Source organism: Asterias rubens, chromosome 11, assembly GCF_902459465.1.
Source record: "Asterias rubens chromosome 11, eAstRub1.3, whole genome shotgun sequence".
In the NCBI taxonomy this organism is placed as follows: Eukaryota; Metazoa; Echinodermata; class Asteroidea; order Forcipulatida; family Asteriidae; genus Asterias; species Asterias rubens.
The window spans coordinates 2569677-2586996 of record NC_047072.1 but is presented as its reverse complement, the minus strand read 5'-3'; the positions used below and the strand labels follow the sequence as shown (position 1 = coordinate 2586996).

At 44.1% G+C, this 17320-nt stretch overlaps 1 protein-coding gene and 72 non-coding genes across 73 annotated transcripts; all 73 read left to right on the top strand.

The window, feature by feature from the left end:
* The first annotated feature begins 16 nt into the window (after nucleotides 1-16).
* Nucleotides 17-87, top strand: Trnag-gcc. Its single transcript has one exon. It is a non-coding gene; the product is annotated as a tRNA-Gly (tRNA).
* Nucleotides 88-447: 360 nt separating this feature from the next.
* On the top strand, nucleotides 448-518 carry Trnag-gcc. The gene has a single exon. It is a non-coding gene; the product is annotated as a tRNA-Gly (tRNA).
* Nucleotides 519-591: 73 nt separating this feature from the next.
* On the top strand, nucleotides 592-662 carry Trnag-gcc. The gene has a single exon. It is a non-coding gene; the product is annotated as a tRNA-Gly (tRNA).
* A 73-nt stretch (nucleotides 663-735) lies between these two features.
* On the top strand, nucleotides 736-806 carry Trnag-gcc. Its single transcript has one exon. It is a non-coding gene; the product is annotated as a tRNA-Gly (tRNA).
* A 73-nt stretch (nucleotides 807-879) lies between these two features.
* Trnag-gcc lies at nucleotides 880-950 on the top strand. Its single transcript has one exon. It is a non-coding gene; the product is annotated as a tRNA-Gly (tRNA).
* A 73-nt stretch (nucleotides 951-1023) lies between these two features.
* Trnag-gcc lies at nucleotides 1024-1094 on the top strand. The gene has a single exon. It is a non-coding gene; the product is annotated as a tRNA-Gly (tRNA).
* Nucleotides 1095-1167: 73 nt separating this feature from the next.
* Trnag-gcc lies at nucleotides 1168-1238 on the top strand. The gene has a single exon. It is a non-coding gene; the product is annotated as a tRNA-Gly (tRNA).
* A 73-nt stretch (nucleotides 1239-1311) lies between these two features.
* Trnag-gcc lies at nucleotides 1312-1382 on the top strand. The gene has a single exon. It is a non-coding gene; the product is annotated as a tRNA-Gly (tRNA).
* Nucleotides 1383-1455: 73 nt separating this feature from the next.
* Trnag-gcc lies at nucleotides 1456-1526 on the top strand. Its single transcript has one exon. It is a non-coding gene; the product is annotated as a tRNA-Gly (tRNA).
* Nucleotides 1527-1599: 73 nt separating this feature from the next.
* Nucleotides 1600-1670, top strand: Trnag-gcc. Its single transcript has one exon. It is a non-coding gene; the product is annotated as a tRNA-Gly (tRNA).
* Nucleotides 1671-1743: 73 nt separating this feature from the next.
* Nucleotides 1744-1814, top strand: Trnag-gcc. The gene has a single exon. It is a non-coding gene; the product is annotated as a tRNA-Gly (tRNA).
* Nucleotides 1815-2031: 217 nt separating this feature from the next.
* Nucleotides 2032-2102, top strand: Trnag-gcc. Its single transcript has one exon. It is a non-coding gene; the product is annotated as a tRNA-Gly (tRNA).
* A 73-nt stretch (nucleotides 2103-2175) lies between these two features.
* Trnag-gcc lies at nucleotides 2176-2246 on the top strand. The gene has a single exon. It is a non-coding gene; the product is annotated as a tRNA-Gly (tRNA).
* Nucleotides 2247-2319: 73 nt separating this feature from the next.
* Trnag-gcc lies at nucleotides 2320-2390 on the top strand. Its single transcript has one exon. It is a non-coding gene; the product is annotated as a tRNA-Gly (tRNA).
* A 73-nt stretch (nucleotides 2391-2463) lies between these two features.
* Nucleotides 2464-2534, top strand: Trnag-gcc. Its single transcript has one exon. It is a non-coding gene; the product is annotated as a tRNA-Gly (tRNA).
* Nucleotides 2535-2607: 73 nt separating this feature from the next.
* Trnag-gcc lies at nucleotides 2608-2678 on the top strand. Its single transcript has one exon. It is a non-coding gene; the product is annotated as a tRNA-Gly (tRNA).
* A 73-nt stretch (nucleotides 2679-2751) lies between these two features.
* Trnag-gcc lies at nucleotides 2752-2822 on the top strand. The gene has a single exon. It is a non-coding gene; the product is annotated as a tRNA-Gly (tRNA).
* A 73-nt stretch (nucleotides 2823-2895) lies between these two features.
* Nucleotides 2896-2966, top strand: Trnag-gcc. The gene has a single exon. It is a non-coding gene; the product is annotated as a tRNA-Gly (tRNA).
* A 217-nt stretch (nucleotides 2967-3183) lies between these two features.
* Nucleotides 3184-3254, top strand: Trnag-gcc. The gene has a single exon. It is a non-coding gene; the product is annotated as a tRNA-Gly (tRNA).
* A 73-nt stretch (nucleotides 3255-3327) lies between these two features.
* Trnag-gcc lies at nucleotides 3328-3398 on the top strand. The gene has a single exon. It is a non-coding gene; the product is annotated as a tRNA-Gly (tRNA).
* Nucleotides 3399-3471: 73 nt separating this feature from the next.
* Trnag-gcc lies at nucleotides 3472-3542 on the top strand. The gene has a single exon. It is a non-coding gene; the product is annotated as a tRNA-Gly (tRNA).
* Nucleotides 3543-3615: 73 nt separating this feature from the next.
* Trnag-gcc lies at nucleotides 3616-3686 on the top strand. Its single transcript has one exon. It is a non-coding gene; the product is annotated as a tRNA-Gly (tRNA).
* A 73-nt stretch (nucleotides 3687-3759) lies between these two features.
* Trnag-gcc lies at nucleotides 3760-3830 on the top strand. Its single transcript has one exon. It is a non-coding gene; the product is annotated as a tRNA-Gly (tRNA).
* Nucleotides 3831-3903: 73 nt separating this feature from the next.
* On the top strand, nucleotides 3904-3974 carry Trnag-gcc. The gene has a single exon. It is a non-coding gene; the product is annotated as a tRNA-Gly (tRNA).
* A 73-nt stretch (nucleotides 3975-4047) lies between these two features.
* Nucleotides 4048-4118, top strand: Trnag-gcc. Its single transcript has one exon. It is a non-coding gene; the product is annotated as a tRNA-Gly (tRNA).
* Nucleotides 4119-4191: 73 nt separating this feature from the next.
* Trnag-gcc lies at nucleotides 4192-4262 on the top strand. The gene has a single exon. It is a non-coding gene; the product is annotated as a tRNA-Gly (tRNA).
* A 73-nt stretch (nucleotides 4263-4335) lies between these two features.
* On the top strand, nucleotides 4336-4406 carry Trnag-gcc. The gene has a single exon. It is a non-coding gene; the product is annotated as a tRNA-Gly (tRNA).
* A 73-nt stretch (nucleotides 4407-4479) lies between these two features.
* Nucleotides 4480-4550, top strand: Trnag-gcc. The gene has a single exon. It is a non-coding gene; the product is annotated as a tRNA-Gly (tRNA).
* A 73-nt stretch (nucleotides 4551-4623) lies between these two features.
* Trnag-gcc lies at nucleotides 4624-4694 on the top strand. Its single transcript has one exon. It is a non-coding gene; the product is annotated as a tRNA-Gly (tRNA).
* A 73-nt stretch (nucleotides 4695-4767) lies between these two features.
* On the top strand, nucleotides 4768-4838 carry Trnag-gcc. The gene has a single exon. It is a non-coding gene; the product is annotated as a tRNA-Gly (tRNA).
* Nucleotides 4839-4911: 73 nt separating this feature from the next.
* Trnag-gcc lies at nucleotides 4912-4982 on the top strand. The gene has a single exon. It is a non-coding gene; the product is annotated as a tRNA-Gly (tRNA).
* Nucleotides 4983-5055: 73 nt separating this feature from the next.
* On the top strand, nucleotides 5056-5126 carry Trnag-gcc. The gene has a single exon. It is a non-coding gene; the product is annotated as a tRNA-Gly (tRNA).
* Nucleotides 5127-5199: 73 nt separating this feature from the next.
* On the top strand, nucleotides 5200-5270 carry Trnag-gcc. The gene has a single exon. It is a non-coding gene; the product is annotated as a tRNA-Gly (tRNA).
* Nucleotides 5271-5343: 73 nt separating this feature from the next.
* Trnag-gcc lies at nucleotides 5344-5414 on the top strand. Its single transcript has one exon. It is a non-coding gene; the product is annotated as a tRNA-Gly (tRNA).
* Nucleotides 5415-5487: 73 nt separating this feature from the next.
* Trnag-gcc lies at nucleotides 5488-5558 on the top strand. Its single transcript has one exon. It is a non-coding gene; the product is annotated as a tRNA-Gly (tRNA).
* A 149-nt stretch (nucleotides 5559-5707) lies between these two features.
* Nucleotides 5708-5778, top strand: Trnag-gcc. Its single transcript has one exon. It is a non-coding gene; the product is annotated as a tRNA-Gly (tRNA).
* A 73-nt stretch (nucleotides 5779-5851) lies between these two features.
* Trnag-gcc lies at nucleotides 5852-5922 on the top strand. Its single transcript has one exon. It is a non-coding gene; the product is annotated as a tRNA-Gly (tRNA).
* A 73-nt stretch (nucleotides 5923-5995) lies between these two features.
* Nucleotides 5996-6066, top strand: Trnag-gcc. The gene has a single exon. It is a non-coding gene; the product is annotated as a tRNA-Gly (tRNA).
* Nucleotides 6067-6139: 73 nt separating this feature from the next.
* On the top strand, nucleotides 6140-6210 carry Trnag-gcc. Its single transcript has one exon. It is a non-coding gene; the product is annotated as a tRNA-Gly (tRNA).
* A 73-nt stretch (nucleotides 6211-6283) lies between these two features.
* On the top strand, nucleotides 6284-6354 carry Trnag-gcc. The gene has a single exon. It is a non-coding gene; the product is annotated as a tRNA-Gly (tRNA).
* Nucleotides 6355-6427: 73 nt separating this feature from the next.
* Nucleotides 6428-6498, top strand: Trnag-gcc. Its single transcript has one exon. It is a non-coding gene; the product is annotated as a tRNA-Gly (tRNA).
* A 73-nt stretch (nucleotides 6499-6571) lies between these two features.
* On the top strand, nucleotides 6572-6642 carry Trnag-gcc. Its single transcript has one exon. It is a non-coding gene; the product is annotated as a tRNA-Gly (tRNA).
* A 73-nt stretch (nucleotides 6643-6715) lies between these two features.
* On the top strand, nucleotides 6716-6786 carry Trnag-gcc. Its single transcript has one exon. It is a non-coding gene; the product is annotated as a tRNA-Gly (tRNA).
* A 73-nt stretch (nucleotides 6787-6859) lies between these two features.
* Nucleotides 6860-6930, top strand: Trnag-gcc. Its single transcript has one exon. It is a non-coding gene; the product is annotated as a tRNA-Gly (tRNA).
* A 73-nt stretch (nucleotides 6931-7003) lies between these two features.
* On the top strand, nucleotides 7004-7074 carry Trnag-gcc. Its single transcript has one exon. It is a non-coding gene; the product is annotated as a tRNA-Gly (tRNA).
* A 73-nt stretch (nucleotides 7075-7147) lies between these two features.
* Nucleotides 7148-7218, top strand: Trnag-gcc. Its single transcript has one exon. It is a non-coding gene; the product is annotated as a tRNA-Gly (tRNA).
* Nucleotides 7219-7291: 73 nt separating this feature from the next.
* On the top strand, nucleotides 7292-7362 carry Trnag-gcc. The gene has a single exon. It is a non-coding gene; the product is annotated as a tRNA-Gly (tRNA).
* A 72-nt stretch (nucleotides 7363-7434) lies between these two features.
* Trnag-gcc lies at nucleotides 7435-7505 on the top strand. The gene has a single exon. It is a non-coding gene; the product is annotated as a tRNA-Gly (tRNA).
* A 73-nt stretch (nucleotides 7506-7578) lies between these two features.
* Nucleotides 7579-7649, top strand: Trnag-gcc. The gene has a single exon. It is a non-coding gene; the product is annotated as a tRNA-Gly (tRNA).
* Nucleotides 7650-7722: 73 nt separating this feature from the next.
* On the top strand, nucleotides 7723-7793 carry Trnag-gcc. The gene has a single exon. It is a non-coding gene; the product is annotated as a tRNA-Gly (tRNA).
* Nucleotides 7794-7866: 73 nt separating this feature from the next.
* On the top strand, nucleotides 7867-7937 carry Trnag-gcc. Its single transcript has one exon. It is a non-coding gene; the product is annotated as a tRNA-Gly (tRNA).
* A 72-nt stretch (nucleotides 7938-8009) lies between these two features.
* Nucleotides 8010-8080, top strand: Trnag-gcc. Its single transcript has one exon. It is a non-coding gene; the product is annotated as a tRNA-Gly (tRNA).
* A 73-nt stretch (nucleotides 8081-8153) lies between these two features.
* Nucleotides 8154-8224, top strand: Trnag-gcc. The gene has a single exon. It is a non-coding gene; the product is annotated as a tRNA-Gly (tRNA).
* A 73-nt stretch (nucleotides 8225-8297) lies between these two features.
* On the top strand, nucleotides 8298-8368 carry Trnag-gcc. Its single transcript has one exon. It is a non-coding gene; the product is annotated as a tRNA-Gly (tRNA).
* A 73-nt stretch (nucleotides 8369-8441) lies between these two features.
* On the top strand, nucleotides 8442-8512 carry Trnag-gcc. Its single transcript has one exon. It is a non-coding gene; the product is annotated as a tRNA-Gly (tRNA).
* A 73-nt stretch (nucleotides 8513-8585) lies between these two features.
* Trnag-gcc lies at nucleotides 8586-8656 on the top strand. Its single transcript has one exon. It is a non-coding gene; the product is annotated as a tRNA-Gly (tRNA).
* A 218-nt stretch (nucleotides 8657-8874) lies between these two features.
* Trnag-gcc lies at nucleotides 8875-8945 on the top strand. The gene has a single exon. It is a non-coding gene; the product is annotated as a tRNA-Gly (tRNA).
* A 73-nt stretch (nucleotides 8946-9018) lies between these two features.
* On the top strand, nucleotides 9019-9089 carry Trnag-gcc. Its single transcript has one exon. It is a non-coding gene; the product is annotated as a tRNA-Gly (tRNA).
* Nucleotides 9090-9162: 73 nt separating this feature from the next.
* Trnag-gcc lies at nucleotides 9163-9235 on the top strand. The gene has a single exon. It is a non-coding gene; the product is annotated as a tRNA-Gly (tRNA).
* Nucleotides 9236-9308: 73 nt separating this feature from the next.
* Trnag-gcc lies at nucleotides 9309-9379 on the top strand. Its single transcript has one exon. It is a non-coding gene; the product is annotated as a tRNA-Gly (tRNA).
* Nucleotides 9380-9452: 73 nt separating this feature from the next.
* Trnag-gcc lies at nucleotides 9453-9523 on the top strand. Its single transcript has one exon. It is a non-coding gene; the product is annotated as a tRNA-Gly (tRNA).
* A 73-nt stretch (nucleotides 9524-9596) lies between these two features.
* Nucleotides 9597-9667, top strand: Trnag-gcc. The gene has a single exon. It is a non-coding gene; the product is annotated as a tRNA-Gly (tRNA).
* A 73-nt stretch (nucleotides 9668-9740) lies between these two features.
* Trnag-gcc lies at nucleotides 9741-9811 on the top strand. The gene has a single exon. It is a non-coding gene; the product is annotated as a tRNA-Gly (tRNA).
* A 73-nt stretch (nucleotides 9812-9884) lies between these two features.
* On the top strand, nucleotides 9885-9955 carry Trnag-gcc. Its single transcript has one exon. It is a non-coding gene; the product is annotated as a tRNA-Gly (tRNA).
* Nucleotides 9956-10536: 581 nt separating this feature from the next.
* Trnad-guc lies at nucleotides 10537-10607 on the top strand. Its single transcript has one exon. It is a non-coding gene; the product is annotated as a tRNA-Asp (tRNA).
* Nucleotides 10608-10680: 73 nt separating this feature from the next.
* Trnag-gcc lies at nucleotides 10681-10751 on the top strand. The gene has a single exon. It is a non-coding gene; the product is annotated as a tRNA-Gly (tRNA).
* Nucleotides 10752-10824: 73 nt separating this feature from the next.
* Trnag-gcc lies at nucleotides 10825-10895 on the top strand. The gene has a single exon. It is a non-coding gene; the product is annotated as a tRNA-Gly (tRNA).
* Nucleotides 10896-10968: 73 nt separating this feature from the next.
* Nucleotides 10969-11038, top strand: Trnag-gcc. Its single transcript has one exon. It is a non-coding gene; the product is annotated as a tRNA-Gly (tRNA).
* Nucleotides 11039-11111: 73 nt separating this feature from the next.
* Trnag-gcc lies at nucleotides 11112-11181 on the top strand. Its single transcript has one exon. It is a non-coding gene; the product is annotated as a tRNA-Gly (tRNA).
* A 535-nt stretch (nucleotides 11182-11716) lies between these two features.
* On the top strand, nucleotides 11717-11787 carry Trnag-gcc. Its single transcript has one exon. It is a non-coding gene; the product is annotated as a tRNA-Gly (tRNA).
* Nucleotides 11788-11864: 77 nt separating this feature from the next.
* On the top strand, nucleotides 11865-11935 carry Trnag-gcc. The gene has a single exon. It is a non-coding gene; the product is annotated as a tRNA-Gly (tRNA).
* A 112-nt stretch (nucleotides 11936-12047) lies between these two features.
* On the top strand, nucleotides 12048-12118 carry Trnag-gcc. Its single transcript has one exon. It is a non-coding gene; the product is annotated as a tRNA-Gly (tRNA).
* A 380-nt stretch (nucleotides 12119-12498) lies between these two features.
* On the top strand, nucleotides 12499-15671 carry LOC117297074 (V-set and immunoglobulin domain-containing protein 1-like). Its single transcript, XM_033780202.1, has one exon. It carries the CDS (start codon nucleotides 12978-12980, stop codon nucleotides 14718-14720), a length of 1743 nt encoding a protein of 580 aa, XP_033636093.1. The 5' UTR covers nucleotides 12499-12977; the 3' UTR covers nucleotides 14721-15671.
* Nucleotides 15672-17320: the final 1649 nt, after the last annotated feature.

The window sequence follows — 17320 nt, the reverse complement described above, 5'->3', positions numbered from 1 at the left end:
ATAAACGTTTCAAGGAGCATCGGTGGTTCAGTGGTAGAATTCTCGACTGCCACGCGGGAGGCCCGGGTTCGATTCCCGGCCGATGCAAATAGTTTTTGTGCAATCCAACATTGATCAAAACACATACGAACATCACAACAAAATCTAAGCATTTCAAGGAACATCGGTGGTTCAGTGGTAGAATTATCGCCTGCCCACGCGGGAGGCCCGGGTTCGATTCCCGGCCGATGCAAATAGTTTTATGCAACCCAAAAGTGATCAAAACACATCAGAAATTCACAACAACATCTAAAGGTTTCAAGGAGTATCGGTGGTTCAGTGGTAAATTATCGCCTGCCACGCGGGAGGGCCGGGTTCGATTCCCGGCCGATGCAAATAGTTTTTATGCAACCCAAAAGTGATCAAAACACATCAGAACATCACAGTAAAATATAAACGTTTCAAGAAGCATCGGTGGTTCAGTGGTAGAATTCTCGCCTGCCACGCGGGAGGCCCGGGTTCGATTCCCGGCCGATGCAAAAAGTTTTTATGCAATCCAACATTGATCAAAACACATCAGAACATCACAGTAAAATAAAAACGTTTCAAGAAGCATCGGTGGTTCAGTGGTAGAATTCTCGCCTGCCACGCGGGAGGCCCGGGTTCGATTGCCGGCCGATGCAAAAAGTTGTTATGCAATCCAACATTGATCAAAACACATTAGAAAATCACAACAAAATCTAAAGGTTTCAAGGAGCATCGGTGGTTCAGTGGTAGAATTCTCGCCTGCCACGCGGGAGGCCCGGGTTCGATTCCCGGCCGATGCAAATAGTTTTTATGCAATCCAACATTGATCAAAACACATACGAAAATCACAACAAAATCTAAACATTTCAAGGAGCATCGGTGGTTCAGTGGTAGAATTATCGCCTGCCACGCGGGAGGCCCCGGTTCAATTCCCGGCCGATGCAAATAGTTTTTATGCAATCCAACATTGATCAAAACACATACGAAAATCACAATGAAATCTAAACATTTCAAGGAGCATCGGTGGTTCAGTGGTAGAATTATCGCCTGCCACGCGGGAGGCCCCGGTTCGATTCCCGGCCGATGCAAATAGTTTTTATGCAATCCAGCATTGATCAAAACACATTAGAAAATCACAGTAAAATATAAACGTTTCAAGAAGCATCGGTGGTTCAGTGGTAGAATTCTCGCCTGCCACGCGGGAGGCCCGGGTTCGATTCCCGGCCGATGCAAATAGTTTTTATGCAATTCTAAATTGATCAAAACAAATGCGAAAATCACAACAAAATCTTAACGTTTCAAGGAGCATCGTTGGTTCAGTGGTAGAATTCTTGCCTGCCACGCGGGAGGCCCGGGTTCGATTCCCGACAGATGCATCTAGTTTTTATACAATCCAACATTGATCAAAACACATCAGAACATCACAGTAGAATATAAACGTTTCAAGGAGCATCGGTGGTTCAGTGGTAGAATTCTCGCCTGCCACGCGGGAGGCCCGGGTTCGATTCCCGGCCGATGCAAATAGTTTTTATGCAATCCAAAATTGATCAAAACACATACGAAAATCACAACAAAATCTAAACGTTTCAAGGAGCATCGGTGGTTCAGTGGTAGAATTCTCGCCTGCCACGCGGGAGGCCCGGGTTCGATTCCCGGCCGATGCAAATAGTTTTTATGCAATTCTAAATTGATCAAAACAAATGCGAAAATCACAACAAAATCTTAACGTTTCAAGGAGCATCGTTGGTTCAGTGGTAGAATTCTTGCCTGCCACGCGGGAGGCCCGGGTTCGATTCCCGGCCGATGCAAATAGTTTTTATGCAATCCAAACTTGATCAAAACACATCAGAAAATCACAACAAAATCTAAAGGTTTCAAGGAGTATCGGTGGTTCAGTGGTAAAATTATCGGCTGCCACGCGGGAGGGCCGGGTTCGATTCCCGGCCAATGCAAATAGTTTTTATGCAATCCAACATTGATAAAAATACATCAGAACATCACAGTAAAATATAAACGTTTCAAGAAGCATTGGTGGTTCAGTGGTAGAATTCTCGCCTGCCACGCGGGAGGCCCGGGTTCGATTCCCGGCCGATGCAAAAAGTTTTTATGCAATTCAACATAGATCAAAACACATCAGAACATCACAGTAAAATAAAAACGTTTCAAGAAGCATCGGTGGTTCAGTGGTAGAATTCTCGCCTGCCACGCGGGAGGCCCGGGTTCGATTCCCGGCCGATGCAAAAAGTTGTTATGCAATCCAACATTGATCAAAACACATAAGAAAATCACAACAAAATCTAAACGTTTCAAGGAGCATCGGTGGTTCAGTGGTAGAATTCTCGCCTGCCACGCGGGAGGCCCGGGTTCGATTCCCGGCCGATGCAAATAGTTTTTATGCAATCCAAAATTGATCAAAACACATACGAAAATCACAACAAAATCTAAACATTTCAAGGAGCATCGGTGGTTCAGTGGTAGAATTCTCGCCTGCCACGCGGGAGGCCCCGGTTCGATTCCCGGCCGATGCAAATAGTTTTTATTCAATCCAACATTGATCAAAACACATCAGAACATCACAGTAGAATATAAACGTTTCAAGGAGCATCGGTGGTTCAGTGGTAGAATTCTCGCCTGCCACGCGGGAGGCCCGGGTTCGATTCCCGGCCGATGCAAATAGTTTTTATGCAATCCAAAATTGATCAAAACACATACGAAAATCACAACAAAATCTAAACGTTTCAAGGAGCATCGGTGGTTCAGTGGTAGAATTCTCGCCTGCCACGCGGGAGGCCCGGGTTCGATTCCCGGCCGATGCAAATAGTTTTTATGCAATTCTAAATTGATCAAAACAAATGCGAAAATCACAACAAAATCTTAACGTTTCAAGGAGCATCGTTGGTTCAGTGGTAGAATTCTTGCCTGCCACGCGGGAGGCCCGGGTTCGATTCCCGGCCGATGCAAATAGTTTTTATGCAATCCAAACTTGATCAAAACACATGAGAAAATCACAACAAAATCTAAAGGTTTCAAGGAGTATCGGTGGTTCAGTGGTAAAATTATCGCCTGCCACGCGGGAGGGCCGGGTTCGATTTCCGGCCAATGCAAATAGTTTTTATGCAATCCAACATTGATAAAAATACATCAGAACATCACAGTAAAATATAAACGTTTCAAGAAGCATCGGTGGTTCAGTGGTAGAATTCTCGCCTGCCACGCGGGAGGCCCGGGTTCGATTCCCGGCCGATGCAAAAAGTTTTTATGCAATTCAACATAGATCAAAACACATCAGAACATCACAGTAAAATAAAAACGTTTCAAGAAGCATCGGTGGTTCAGTGGTAGAATTCTCGCCGGCCACGCGGGAGTCCCGGGTTCGATTCCCGGCCGATGCAAAAAGTTGTTATGCAATCCAACATTGATCAAAACACATAAGAAAATCACAACAAAATCTAAACGTTTCAAGGAGCATCGGTGGTTCAGTGGTAGAATTCTCGCCTGCCACGCGGGAGGCCCGGGTTCGATTCCCGGCCGATGCAAATAGTTTTTATGCAATCCAAAATTGATCAAAACACATACGAAAATCACAACAAAATCTAAACATTTCAAGGAGCATCGGTGGTTCAGTGGTAGAATTCTCGCCTGCCACGCGGGAGGCCCGGGTTCGATTCCCGGCCGATGCAAATAGTTTTTATTCAATCCAACATTGATCATAACACATCAGAACATCACAGTAAAATATAAACGTTTCAAGAAGCATCGGTGGTTCAGCGGTAGAATTCTCGCCTGCCACGCGGGAGGCCCGGGTTCGATTCCCGGCCGATGCAAATAGTTTTTATGCAATCCAAAATTGATCAAAACACATACGAAAATCACAACAAAATCTAAACGTTTCAAGGAGCATCGGTGGTTCAGTGGTAGAATTCTCGCCTGCCACGCGGGAGGCCCGGGTTCGATTCCCGGCCGATGCAAATAGTGTTTATGCAATTCTAAATTGATCAAAACAAATGCGAAAATCACAACAAAATCTTAACGTTTCAAGGAGCATCGTTGGTTCAGTGGTAGAATTCTTGACTGCCACGCGGGAGGCCCGGGTTCGATTCCCGGCCGATGCAAATAGTTTTTATGCAATCCAACATTGATCAAAACACATCAGAACATCACAGTAAAATATAAACGTTTCAAGGAGCATCGGTGGTTCAGTGGTAGAATTCTCGCCTGCCACGCGGGAGGCCCCGGTTCGATTCCCGGCCGATGCAAATAGTTTTTATGCAATCCAAAATTGATCAAAACACATGCGAAAATCACAACAAAATCTTAACGTTTCAAGGAGCATCGTTGGTTCAGTGGTAGAATTCTTGACTGCCACGCGGGAGGCCCGGGTTCGATTCCCGGCCGATGCAAATAGTTTTTATTCAATCCAACATTGATCATAACACATCAGAACATCACAGTAAAATATAAACGTTTCAAGAAGCATCGGTGGTTCAGCGGTAGAATTCTCGCCTGCCACGCGGGAGGCCCGGGTTCGATTCCCGGCCGATGCAAATAGTTTTTATGCAATCCAAAATTGATCAAAACACATACGAAAATCACAACAAAATCTAAACGTTTCAAGGAGCATCGGTGGTTCAGTGGTAGAATTCTCGCCTGCCACGCGGGAGGCCCGGGTTCGATTCCCGGCCGATGCAAATAGTTTTTATGCAATCCAACATTGATCAAAACACATCAGAACATCACAGTAAAATATAAACGTTTCAAGGAGCATCGGTGGTTCAGTGGTAGAATTCTCGCCTGCCACGCGGGAGGCCCGGGTTCGATTCCCGGCCGATGCAAATAGTTTTTATGCAATCCAACATTGATCAAAACACATCAGAACATCACAGTAAAATATAAACGTTTCAAGGAGCATCGGTGGTTCAGTGGTAGAATTCTCGCCTGCCACGCGGGAGGCCCCGGTTCGATTCCCGGCCGATGCAAATAGTTTTTATGCAATCCAAAATTGATCAAAACAAATGCGAAAATCACAACAAAATCTTAACGTTTCAAGGAGCATCGTTGGTTCAGTGGTAGAATTCTTGCCTGCCACGCGGGAGGCCCGGGTTCGATTCCCGGCCGATGCAAATAGTTTTTATGCAATCCAAACTTGATCAAAACACATCAGAACATCACAGTAAAATATAAACGTTTCAAGAAGCATCGGTGGTTCAGTGGTAGAATTCTCGCCTGCCACGCGGGAGGCCCGGGTTCGATTCCCGGCCGATGCAAATAGTTTTTATGCAATCCAACATTGATCAAAACACATTAGAACATCACAGTAAAATATAAACGTTTCAAGAAGCATCGGTGGTTCAGTGGTAGAATTCTCGCCTGCCACGCGGGAGGCCCGGGTTCGATTCCCGGCCGATGCAAAAAGTTGTTATGCAATCCAACATTGATCAAAACACATTAGAAAATCACAACAAAATCTAAACGTTTCAAGAAGCATCGGTGGTTCAGTGGTAGAATTCTCGCCTGCCACGCGGGAGGCCCGGGTTCGATTCCCGGCCGATGCAAATAGTTTTTATGCAATCCAACATTGATCAAAACACATACGAAAATCACAACAAAATCTAAACATTTCAAGGAGCATCGGTGGTTCAGTGGATCCAACATTGATCAAAACACATACGAAAATCACAACAAAATCTAAACATTTCAAGGAGCATCGGTGGTTCAGTGGTTAGATTCTCGCCTGCCACGCGGGAGGCCCGGGTTCGATTCCCGACAGATGCAAATTGTTTTTATGCAATCCAAAATTGATCAAAACACATCAGAAAATCACAATAAAATCTAAACGTTTCAAGGAGCATCGGTTGTTCAGTGGTAGAATTCTTGCCTGCCACGCGGGAGGGCCGGGTTTGATTCCCGGCCGATGCAAATAGTTTTTATGCAATCCAACATTGATCAAAACACATCAGAACATCACAGTAAAATAAAAACGTTTCAAGAAGCATCGGTGGTTCAGTGGTAGAATTCTCGCCTGCCACGCGGGAGGCCCGGGTTCGATTCCCGGCCGATGCAAAAAGTTGTTATGCATTCCAACATTGATCAAAATACATTAGAAAATCACAACAAAATCTAAACGTTTCAAGAAGCATCGGTGGTTCAGTGGTAGAATTCTCGCCTGCCACGCGGGAGGCCCGGGTTCGATTCCCGGCCGATGCAAATAGTTTTTATGCAATCCAACATTGATCAAAACACATACGAAAATCACAACAAAATCTAAACATTTCAAGGAGCATCGGTGGTTCAGTGGTTAGATTCTCGCCTGCCACGCGGGAGGCCCGGGTTCGATTCCCGGCCGATGCAAATAGTTTTTATGCAATTCTAAATTGATCAAAACAAATGCAAAAATCACAACAAAATCTTAACGTTTCAAGGAGCATCGGTGGTTCAGTGGTAGAATTCTCGCCTGCCACGCGGGAGGCCCGGGTTCGATTCCCGGCCGATGCAAATAGTTTTTATGCAATCCAAAATTGATCAAAACACATACGAAAATCACAACAAAATCTAAACATTTCAAGGAGCATCGGTGGTTCAGTGGTAGAATTATCGCCTGCCACGCGGGAGGCCCCGGTTCGATTCCCGGCCGATGCAAATAGTTTTTATGCAATCCAAAATTGATCAAAACACATCAGAAAATCACAATAAAATCTAAACGTTTCAAGGAGCATCGGTGGTTCAGTGGTAGAATTCTTGCCTGCCACGCGGGAGGGCCGGGTTTGATTCCCGGCCGATGCAAATAGTTTTTATGCAATCCAACATTGATCAAAACACATCAGAACATCACAGTAAAATATAAACGTTTCAAGAAGCATCGGTGGTTCAGTGGTAGAATTCTCGCCTGCCACGCGGGAGGCCCGGGTTCGATTCCCGGCCGATGCAAATAGTTTTTATGCAATTCTAAAATGATCAAAACAAATGCGAAAATCACAACAAAATCTTAACGTTTCAAGGAGCATCGTTGGTTCAGTGGTAGAATTATTGCCTGCCACGCGGGAGGGCCGGGTTCGATTCCCGGCCGATGCAAATAGTTTTTATGCAATCCAACATTGATCAAAACACATCAGAACATCACAGTAAAATATAAACGTTTCAAGAAGCATCGGTGGTTCAGTGGTAGAATTCTCGCCTGCCACGCGGGAGGCCCGGGTTCGATTCCCGGCCGATGCAAAAGTTTTTATGCAATCCAACATTGATCAAAACACATCAGAACATCACAGTAAAATATAAAACGTTTCAAGAAGCATCGGTGGTTCAGTGGTAGAATTCTCGCCTGCCACGCGGGAGGCCCGGGTTCGATTCCCGGCCGATGCAAAAAGTTGTTATGCATTCCAACATTGATCAAAACACATTAGAAAATCACAACAAAACTAAACGTTTCAAGGAGCATCGGTGGTTCAGTGGTAGAATTCTCGCCTGCCACGCGGGAGGCCCGGGTTCGATTCCCGGCCGATGCAAATAGTTTTTATGCAATTCTAAAATGATCAAAACAAATGCGAAAATCACAACAAAATCTTAACGTTTCAAGGAGCATCGGTGGTTCAGTGGTAGAATTCTTGCCTGCCACGCGGGAGGCCCGGGTTCGATTCCCGGCCGATGCAAATAGTTTTTATGCAATCCAAAATTGATCAAAACACATCAGAAAATCACAACAAAATCTAAAGGTTTCAAGGAGTATCGGTGGTTCAGTGGTAAAATTATCGCCTGCCACGCGGGAGGGCCGGGTTCGATTCCCGGCCGATGCAAATAGTTTTTATGCAATCCAACATTGATCAAAACACATCAGAACATCACAGTAAAATATAAACGTTTCAAGAAGCATCGGTGGTTCAGTGGTAGAATTCTCGCCTGCCACGCGGGAGGCCCGGGTTCGATTCCCGGCCGATGCAAAAAGTTTTCATGCAATCCAACATTGATCAAAACACATCAGAACATCACAGTAAAATAAAACGTTTCAAGAAGCATCGGTGGTTCAGTGGTAGAATTCTCGCCTGCCACGCGGGAGGCCCGGGTTCGATTCCCGGCCGATGCAAATAGTTTTTATGCAATCCAACATTGATCAAAACACATACGAAAATCACAACAAAATCTAAACATTTCAATGAGCATCGGTGGTTCAGTGGTAGAATTATCGCCTGCCACGCGGGAGGCCCCGGTTCAATTCCCGGCCGATGCAAATAGTTTTTATGCAATCCAAAATTGATCAAAACACATCAGAACATCACAGTAAAATATAAACGTTTCAAGAAGCATCGGTGGTTCAGTGGTGGAATTCTCGCCTGCCACGCGGGAGGCCCGGGTTCGATTCCCGGCCGATGCAAAAAGTTTTTATGCAATTCAACATTGATCAAAACACATCAGAACATCACAGTAAAATAAAAACGTTTCAAGAAGGATCGGTGGTTCAGTGGTAGAATTCTCGCCTGCCACGCGGGAGGCCCGGGTTCGATTCCCGGCCGATGCAAAAAGTTGTTATGCAATCCAACATTGATCAAAACACATACGAAAGTCACAACAAAATCTAAACATTTCAAGGAGCATCGTTGGTTCAGTGGTAGAATTCTTGCCTGCCACGCGGGAGGGCCGGGTTCGATTCCCGGCCGACGCAAATAGTTTTCATGCAATCCAACATTGATCAAAACAAATGCGAAAATCACAACAAAATCTAAACATTTCAAGGAGCATCGGTGGTTCAGTGGTAGAATTCTCGCCTGCCCACGCGGGAGGGCCGGGTTCGATTCCCGGCCGATGCAAATAGTTTTCATGCAATCAAACATTGATCAAAACAAATGCGAAAATCACAACAAAATCTAAACAATTCAAGGAGCATCGGTGGTTCAGTGGTAGAATTATCGCCTGCCACGCGGGAGGCCCCGGTTCGATTCCCGGCCGATGCAAATAGTTTTTATGCAATCCAACATTGATCGAAACACATTAGAAAATCACAACAAAATCTAAACATTTCAAGAAGCATCGGTGGTTCAGTGGTAGAATTCTCGCCTGCCACGCGGCAGGCCCGGGTTCGATTCCCGGCCGATGCAAATAGTTTTTATGCAATCCAACATTGATCAAAACACATACGAAAATCACAACAAAATCTAAACATTTCAAGGAGCATCGGTGGTTTTCAGTGGTAGAATTCTCGCCTGCCAGGCGGGAGGCCCGGGTTCGATTCCCGGCCGATGCAAATAGTTTTTATGCAATTCTAAATTGATCAAAACAAATGCGAAAATCACAACAAAATCTTAACGTCTCAAGGAGCATCGTTGGTTCAGTGGTAGAATTCTTGCCTGCCACGCGGGAGGGCCGGGTTCGATTCCCGGCCGATGCAAATAGTTTTTATTCAATCCAACAATGATCAAAACACATCAGAACATCACAGTAAAATATAAACGTTTCAAGAAGCATCGGTGGTTCAGTGGTAGAATTCTCGCCTGCCACGCGGGAGGCCCGGGTTCGATTCCCGGCCGATGCAAATAGTTTTTATGCAATCCAACATTGATCAAAACACATTAGAAAATCACAACAAAATCTAAACGTTTCAAGGAGCATCGGTGGTTCAGTGGTAGAATTCTCGCCTGCCACGCGGGAGGCCCGGGTTCGATTCCCGGCCGATGCAAATAGTTTTTATGCAATTCTAAATTGATCAAAACAAATGCGAAAATCACAACAAAATCTGAACGTTTCAAGGAGCATCGTTGGTTCAGTGGTAGAATTCTTGCCTGCCACGCGGGAGGCCCGGGTTCGATTCCCGACAGATGCAAATAGTTTTTATGCAATCGAAAATTGATCAAAACACATCAGAAAATCACAATAAAATCTAAACGTTTCAAGGAGCATCGGTGGTTCAGTGGTAGAATTCTCGCCTGCCACGCGGCAGGCCCGGGTTCGATTCCCGGCCGATGCAAATAGTTTTTATGCAATCCAAAATTGATCAAAACACATCAGAAAATCACAATAAAATCTAAACGTTTCAAGTGGTAGAATTCTCGCCTGCCACGCGGGAGACCCGGATTCGATTCCCGGCCGATGCAAATAGATTTTATGCAATCCAACATTGATCAAAACACATCAGAAAATCACCCAAAAAATCGAAACGTTTCAAGGAGCATCGGGGGTTTAGTGGTAAAATTCTCGCCTGCCACGCGGGAGGCCCGGGTTCGATTCCCGACATATGCAAATAGTTTTTATGCAATCCAACATTAATCAAAACACATCAGAACATCACAGTAATATAGTTGGAAATGACGCCTTAAGCGCTTTTCTGGACTATTTGGTTCAAAGGATAATAGTGCTTTTACATTAGACCAGGCAGATTGGCGGCCATTTCGGATTTTGACCTCTCAAGGTCATCAGAGGTCAAATCTGACTTCCCTCCACATTAAAAATGTATCTTATGGTCCAACCTAACTATGCTAGAAGTTTCATGCTTTTCTCAAAAAGTGCACAATGTTCTTGCTAAGCCGCTGCACCAAAACGTTTAAAGGAGCATCGGTGGTTCAGTGGTAGAATTCTCGCCTGTCACGCGGGAGGCCCGGGTTCGATTCCCGGCCGATGCAAATAGATTTTATGCAATTATAAATTGATCAAAACAAATACGAAAATCACAACAAAATCTAAACGTTTCAAATTGCATCGGTTGTTCTGTGGTAGAATTCTCGCCTGCCACGCGGGAGGCCCGGGTTCGATTCCCGGCCGATGCAAATAGATTTTATGCAATTCTAGATTGATCAAAACAAATACGAAAATCTCAACAAAATCTTAACGTTTCAAGGAGCATCGGTGGTTTAGTGGTAGAATTCTTGCCTGCCACACGGGGTGCCCGGGTTCGATTCCCGGCCGATGCAAACAGTTTTTATGCAATCCAACATTGATCAAAACACATCAGAACATCACAGTAAAATATAAACGTTTCTAGGAGCATCGGTGGTTCAGTGGTAGAATTCTCGCCTGCCACGCGGGAGGCCCGGGTTAGATTCCCGCCGATGCAAATAGTTTTTATGCAATCCAAAATTTATCAAAACACATACGAAAATCACAACAAAATCTAAACGTTTCAAGGAGCATCGGTGGTTCAGTGGTAGAATTCTCGCCTGCCACGCGGGAGGCCGGGTTCGATTCCCTGCCGATGCAAACAGTTTTCATGCAATCCAACATTGATCAAAACACATCAGAACATCACAGTAAAATATAAACGTTTCAAGGAGCATCGGTGGTTCAGTAGTAGAATTCTCGCCTGCCACGCCGCAGGAGGCCCGGGTTCGACTCCCGGACGATGCAATACCTTTTATGAAATCAAAAATTGATCAAAACACATACAAAAATCACAAGTTAGAAAATCACAAGAAAATCTATATAATGGGTGCGTTCGTATAGCTCCCCTGGGTCGACCCCGGTGTGTGGCGTTTTTTTTTCTAGGACAAACGTGTGCAGATAATTACCCACGTTCGTCCTGAAAAAAAAAACCGCCACATACCGGGGTTGAGTCAGGGAAGCTAAACGAACGCACCCATAGGTTTCAAGGAGCATCGGTAGTTCAGTGGTAGAATTATCGCCTGCCATGGAGAGGCCAACGTTCGATTCCCGGCAGATGCAAATAGTTTTTATGCAATTCTAAATTGATCAAAATACAATCGAAAATCACAACAAAATATATACGTTTCAAGGAGCATCGATGGTTCAGTGGTAGAATTCTCGCCTGCCACGCGGGAGGCCCGGGTTCGATTCCCGGCCGATGCAACTAGTTTTTATGCAATCCTAAATTTCATTGATCAAATACATAAGAAAGTCACAACAAAATCTATACGTGTCAAGGAGCATCGGTGGTTCAGTGGTAGAATTCTCGCCTGCCACGCGGGAGGGCCGGGTTTGATTCCCGGCCGATGCAACTAGTTTTTATGCAATTCTTAAGTGACCAAAACTCATACTCAAATTCACAACCAAATCTATACGATCAAAACACATACGAAAATCACAACCAAATCTAAACGTTTCAAGGAGCATCGGTGGTTCAGTGGTAGAATTTATGCCTGCCACGCGGGAGGCCCGGGTTCGATTCCCGGCTGATGCAACTAGTTTTTATGCAATTCTAAATTGATCAAAATACAATCGAAAATCACAACAAAATCTGAACGTTTCAATGAGCATCGGTGGTTCAGTGGTAGAGTTCTCGCCTGCCATCTAGTTTGTATGCATTCCTTAAGTAATCCAAATAGATTAGAAATCCACTACATACATATGACCCTTATGGATGCCTATAACTATTTACATGGACCAGTACATGTTCCAGAGGCACCATTGTGTTCTGCCCCTCATTGAACAAACAAACAATAGGACATTGAACAATAACCCATTCAGGAAAGGTTGCTGTGGATTGACCCGGAAGTCAAAAGGTCTCCATTCTGACTTATGTGGCTGCTACAAATACAGTACTGCTGCATAATTATTTTTATAACGAGTGTGAAAACGAACACGTACATTGATAGACTCTACATCTCGCCACGAGCGCCTATCATCCGATTGCATCATTACCATCTTGATCATATTTTGCCGTCCTCTGCAGATGTTAAGAAATTCACCAGTACTTTGAATTAATTACTTGACAAAGTGAGATGTCACCCATGGTTCACGATGGTCTGGAAAACCAATTATTAACAACACAGTGATTGGACATGGGATATGGGCTGAGCGGATATTGTGCTGGTAATTTCCGTTTCTACGCAATCTAACTGATGGTAGCAAGCAGCACTGACTCCCGCAAGTGGTTATGCCACTGTTTCTACCCCCATTGTTATACTGATGGGTGATCAACGCAACAGGATACCTTTATTCACCAGACATAGATATTATATTGAAGCTTCATTCATGCAAATGTGTTCGCTGAACTTGTATAGACTCTTTGTCTCTAATAAAATATTTTGACATTCACCATGCTCCGTGTGTTGACTACGATTGCACTCTTCCTTTGCACCGCAGCGGAGTTTTTGACTGATCCCCGAAGTGTCACGGTGTACGAGGGGCAAAATATCACGCTGACATGTAAATCTGATATCTTCGACAATGGGGAGGTTTGCTCCACGTATTCGTTCTACTGGAGAAAGGATATTTCGCTATCGACTGACACCTACTTTTCGGTTTGCGGCACGGTTTATACACAATTCAGAGAGAGGATGACCGTCTCGAAGAACTATGGCGATTATTCTCTTACAATCACACACGTTCGCTCTGTTGACTCTGGTAGATACTACTGCTATGATAACTCGAATTTAGAATCAGCAAGGGCTGACTTGGTAGTTCTTCGTGCACCGCCATCTTGTGACGTCACCCCAAACCCCGTTACTGTTGATGCACTAGCTCAGCTGGTATGTCGCCTCTCATCAGAGACAGACCCAGCCAGCCTCTTGACTTGGATCTATGTAGAATCCGGTATCGTGGTCGACTCGACCGAAGATCCGGAATATTCCTTCACGGCTGACCACTGGGTGACCGAACTCGACAACTTCAAGGAGTTCGCTTGTGTGGCCGGACCGGATCTGACCAACGGAGCCAGATGTGTTATTACCCCACTACAAGTACAGACGATTGTGCTGATTTCTCCTAGCCCTTCTGTAACCGTCTTCGAGGGAGATCTGGCAACCTTCACATGTACTTCTGAGTCAATCCCGAGTGCTTATGAGTTTAGATGGCGCGTGAGTAAACCAAACGGTCTAGAGGACAAGGTGAATGTGAATACTATATCAAATCTACGGGGTGAGTATTCGCTCAGCGATAACGGGCAAGAAATGGGAATTATACGGGTATCTATTGTCGAGTTTGACAATGCTGTTATAAGATGCATTGCTTTTAACGGCCGAGAGCCTGCAGTTAGCAGTGAAGAAACAATATTACTCGTTTTGCCGGCAAGTGAACGCGGAACAACTCACCAGCCATTCGGAACGGATCCGTTAGAACCAGACTCTAAAGCCGACACTGGTTCCAGTACTGGTAACGTCGTAGGGGGCGTCATAGGAGTCATCATTTTACTGGCAATCATAGCAAGTCTTGCATGCTACCTACTGCGAAACAAGAATGGTAGTTTGAAACAACGACTTGGCCGGAGCAAATTTAACAAACTTTCCTCAAAAGCTCTGCCCACAATGTCAGTAGAACAGGCATCTCCAACGTACGAAGAAGTTCCTCAAGATGCCGTTAGGTATCACACTAGGAATTCATCCGACGATATAACCGAGCAGCCCGCCCTCTACGCTCTGCCCGAGGCAGCTATAATGCAGGACCCAGAGACTTGTGGCCCCTCATCCCCAACGTACGCTAACAGCAGTGGCTATGTAAACCTTCCACGACACAGCGACCAACGCCCATTGTCTGGTGCATCAGGCGCAGACAACAGACGCAATGTGAGCAGTGAAGAGGTAAAGTACTCAGTGTTAGACAAATCCAGACAAAACCGTCATTCATCCCAACCAGCCGGAGAAACAACAGAGGGCGCTGGACAGTCACCAGACGACGACCGGAAGCAAAAGAACGCCGAAGGCCTGGTGTACGCAGAACTGGACTTAGAGAACGCCCGACCCGCATCAAGTGTGGAGAACAGTCAACACGCAGACGAGTCTATTAACTACGCCTCAATCCGTGGTGACATGGCAGCAGTGAGGAGTTTGCTCAGTAGAGATTAATGAATTAACGAAAACACTGTCTCTGATACTGAAGTTTGAACTGAATCGTGTACGCAACGCTCCCACGTGTAAATAATTATATTTTGTGTAAAAGTAGAATAATAATTATAGTCTGTACAGTGTCATTTACAGTGCTGCCCAATGAGCATTAAATAAAAATGAACAAAACGTACGCGTTTCACATTAACGAAAACAAAATAAAAGTGAAACAGTCTACAAAAATAACTCTTGATTTCATACGACGCCACAAGTCCGAAAAAAAACATGCTTAATTGGGTGAGTACTGCTCGCTATTGTAAAAAGTTTGGAAAATTATGCTGCGTAGGAATTAGCTTTCCAATTTGTAACTCTAACATGGAATAACATAACTGTATCATCACTAAAATTGTGTATGTATACTAGTTATTTCTCATTGCGAAGGTTCATTGGCTTTGAAACTGGTTTCGGTTTTATAATTGGAAACTGACGTCATGGACAATATAGTGATAAGGATGTGACATAATACTTTTGTATCGGACGATTCCAAACAATGACCATGCATTATCGTCGAGGAGCGGAAACTCGGACTAGTCTTTGTTCAATTCGTTTACCGTGTTTGGATTCATTTCAATAATAAGGGGGTGGGTAAAGGCCCTTGATACTGTTGGTATACTAAAAAAGAGCTGTTGATAGTACAACACATTGTGGAAACGGCTCCCTCTGAAGTAACGTACTTTTCGAGAAAGAACTAATTTCCCAATAAAATATTTGAACTCGATTTCAGACCTAAAAGGCAAAGTTCGAATGCATGTATGGCCGGTATACCGAAAATAGATTATCAAAGAATGGCTTATTTTTGGCTGTTAATGCATTCACTCATTTCTGCACACACGATTTGTTTCTCTCCTTAAAGTCACCTGGAAATAGAATTTTGTTTTCTTGGAACAATAAAATATTTTTTTTTGAGTAATTGTTTGTAACGATTTATATGTTCAAAGATAAAGTTGTGTGGGGGTGACTCCGCCTACCCTTTTTGTGACGTCAATCGAGACAGACTTTGCCTCGATCGAACATCGAACACACGTACGTGCAAGTACATGCAAGTCCTAGTCCTGAGTTTGGACGTTTCGAAAAAAAAATATATATTCTTGCTTTTTCCCGGCAATGTCGACCAGGTGTATTGCTGCTGGATGCATCAAAACAACTAAAGAACGGGTCAGTTTGCAAAGTGGTCCGGTTCGAAGTAGGTTCCAGCGCTGTGCAGCAAACACTTCGGGCCGTCGTTCTTCAAGAATCCGGAATACGACATACATTCATTGTCATGAAGAGAATTTTATTTTTTCCCAAAACATGACACCATCCCAACAATTTTTCAAGCTAGTGTGAAGTCGAAGAAGGCTCCTAAAAATACGTGACGAACCTAAAGGAGCATTTGCCTAAAGTAAAAACAATCGGGTATTGTTTCAACTAAGAAAGCATGATTTTAGCTTGCGCCAAGCGTCACTATCTTGTGTTGGCACAGCATGCGATTCACCGTGCTGGGTAATCCGAGTGGACCGTCCGCACAGCAGCCATACCGTGCGTGCAGTCTGCTCCGTGACTGTAGTTCTGTACGAATGCATCATACCGATCAGGTATCCAGACGTAGTGTACGGGGCCAGACTACTTATTTTCTCTTCAACTATCGCGCCTCGATTGACGTCACGAACAGCGCCCTCTCGGATATTTGTAAATAAAACTGATTTTTTTTTTTAAATCTTAGTTAGCCGTTTACTTGGTGTGTCTCATCATATGCACAAACTAACAATTGAAAATTTAAACTAACACGACTGGTCGTCGAAGTTGCGAGATAATAGTGGAAGGAAAAAACACTCTTATCACACGCAGTTGTGTTCTTTTTACATGCTTGAGTTTCGGACCTCAAATTCCAATTATGGGGTATCAAAATCGAATTCATTTTCGAATGGAACAGTACTTCTTTCTCGAAACTACGTTACTTCAGAGGGAGCCGTTTATCACAATGGTGTATTTTATCACGAGCTCTCCATTGTTTGTGTGTCCGTTTCCAAGTAAGCTTTTTTCTGCTAATAATTGTTTTTTGGAATAAGTATACCAATAGTGTAAAGTACCTTTAAATTCCGTGACCAGTCATTCTATTTAAATGCACTCAAGACTTCCAAAGTTGCATGTCAAGTACCTATTACACTTGATTAATTTGGACCATGGTTGGCTAGCATTTTCTGCTGGCTTTGACGAAAATAATTAAGTATTGCAGCCTAATAATACAAAATAATAATAATCCGTTTTTATATAGCGCTTTTCACACCCGGAGTGCGTCCCAAGGCGCTTCACATTATTACCCCTGGTCACTGGGCCTTTTCATCACTCCTTAAACCATCTCAGCTTAGGAGTAAACAGCCTTGTGCAACATTAATATGCGCAATTTGCAATTGCAACGAAATTGAATAATCTGATTTGACCAGTGAAGATATTGAATTACTCTTTTTGATTGTTCGATGCTGATTCATTTTTTTTTTTCTTTTTAATCTGCTGGGAAAATCTGCAGTTAATTTACATTTGTTCGCATCTAAAACCATCACTGGATACAACGTCCAAAAAAT

Bases quoted from the DNA above. Each gene is read 5' to 3' on its own strand.
- LOC117297074 (XM_033780202.1), top strand. From the start codon at position 12,978: ATGCTCCGTGTGTTGACTACGATTGCACTCTTCCTTTGCACCGCAGCG.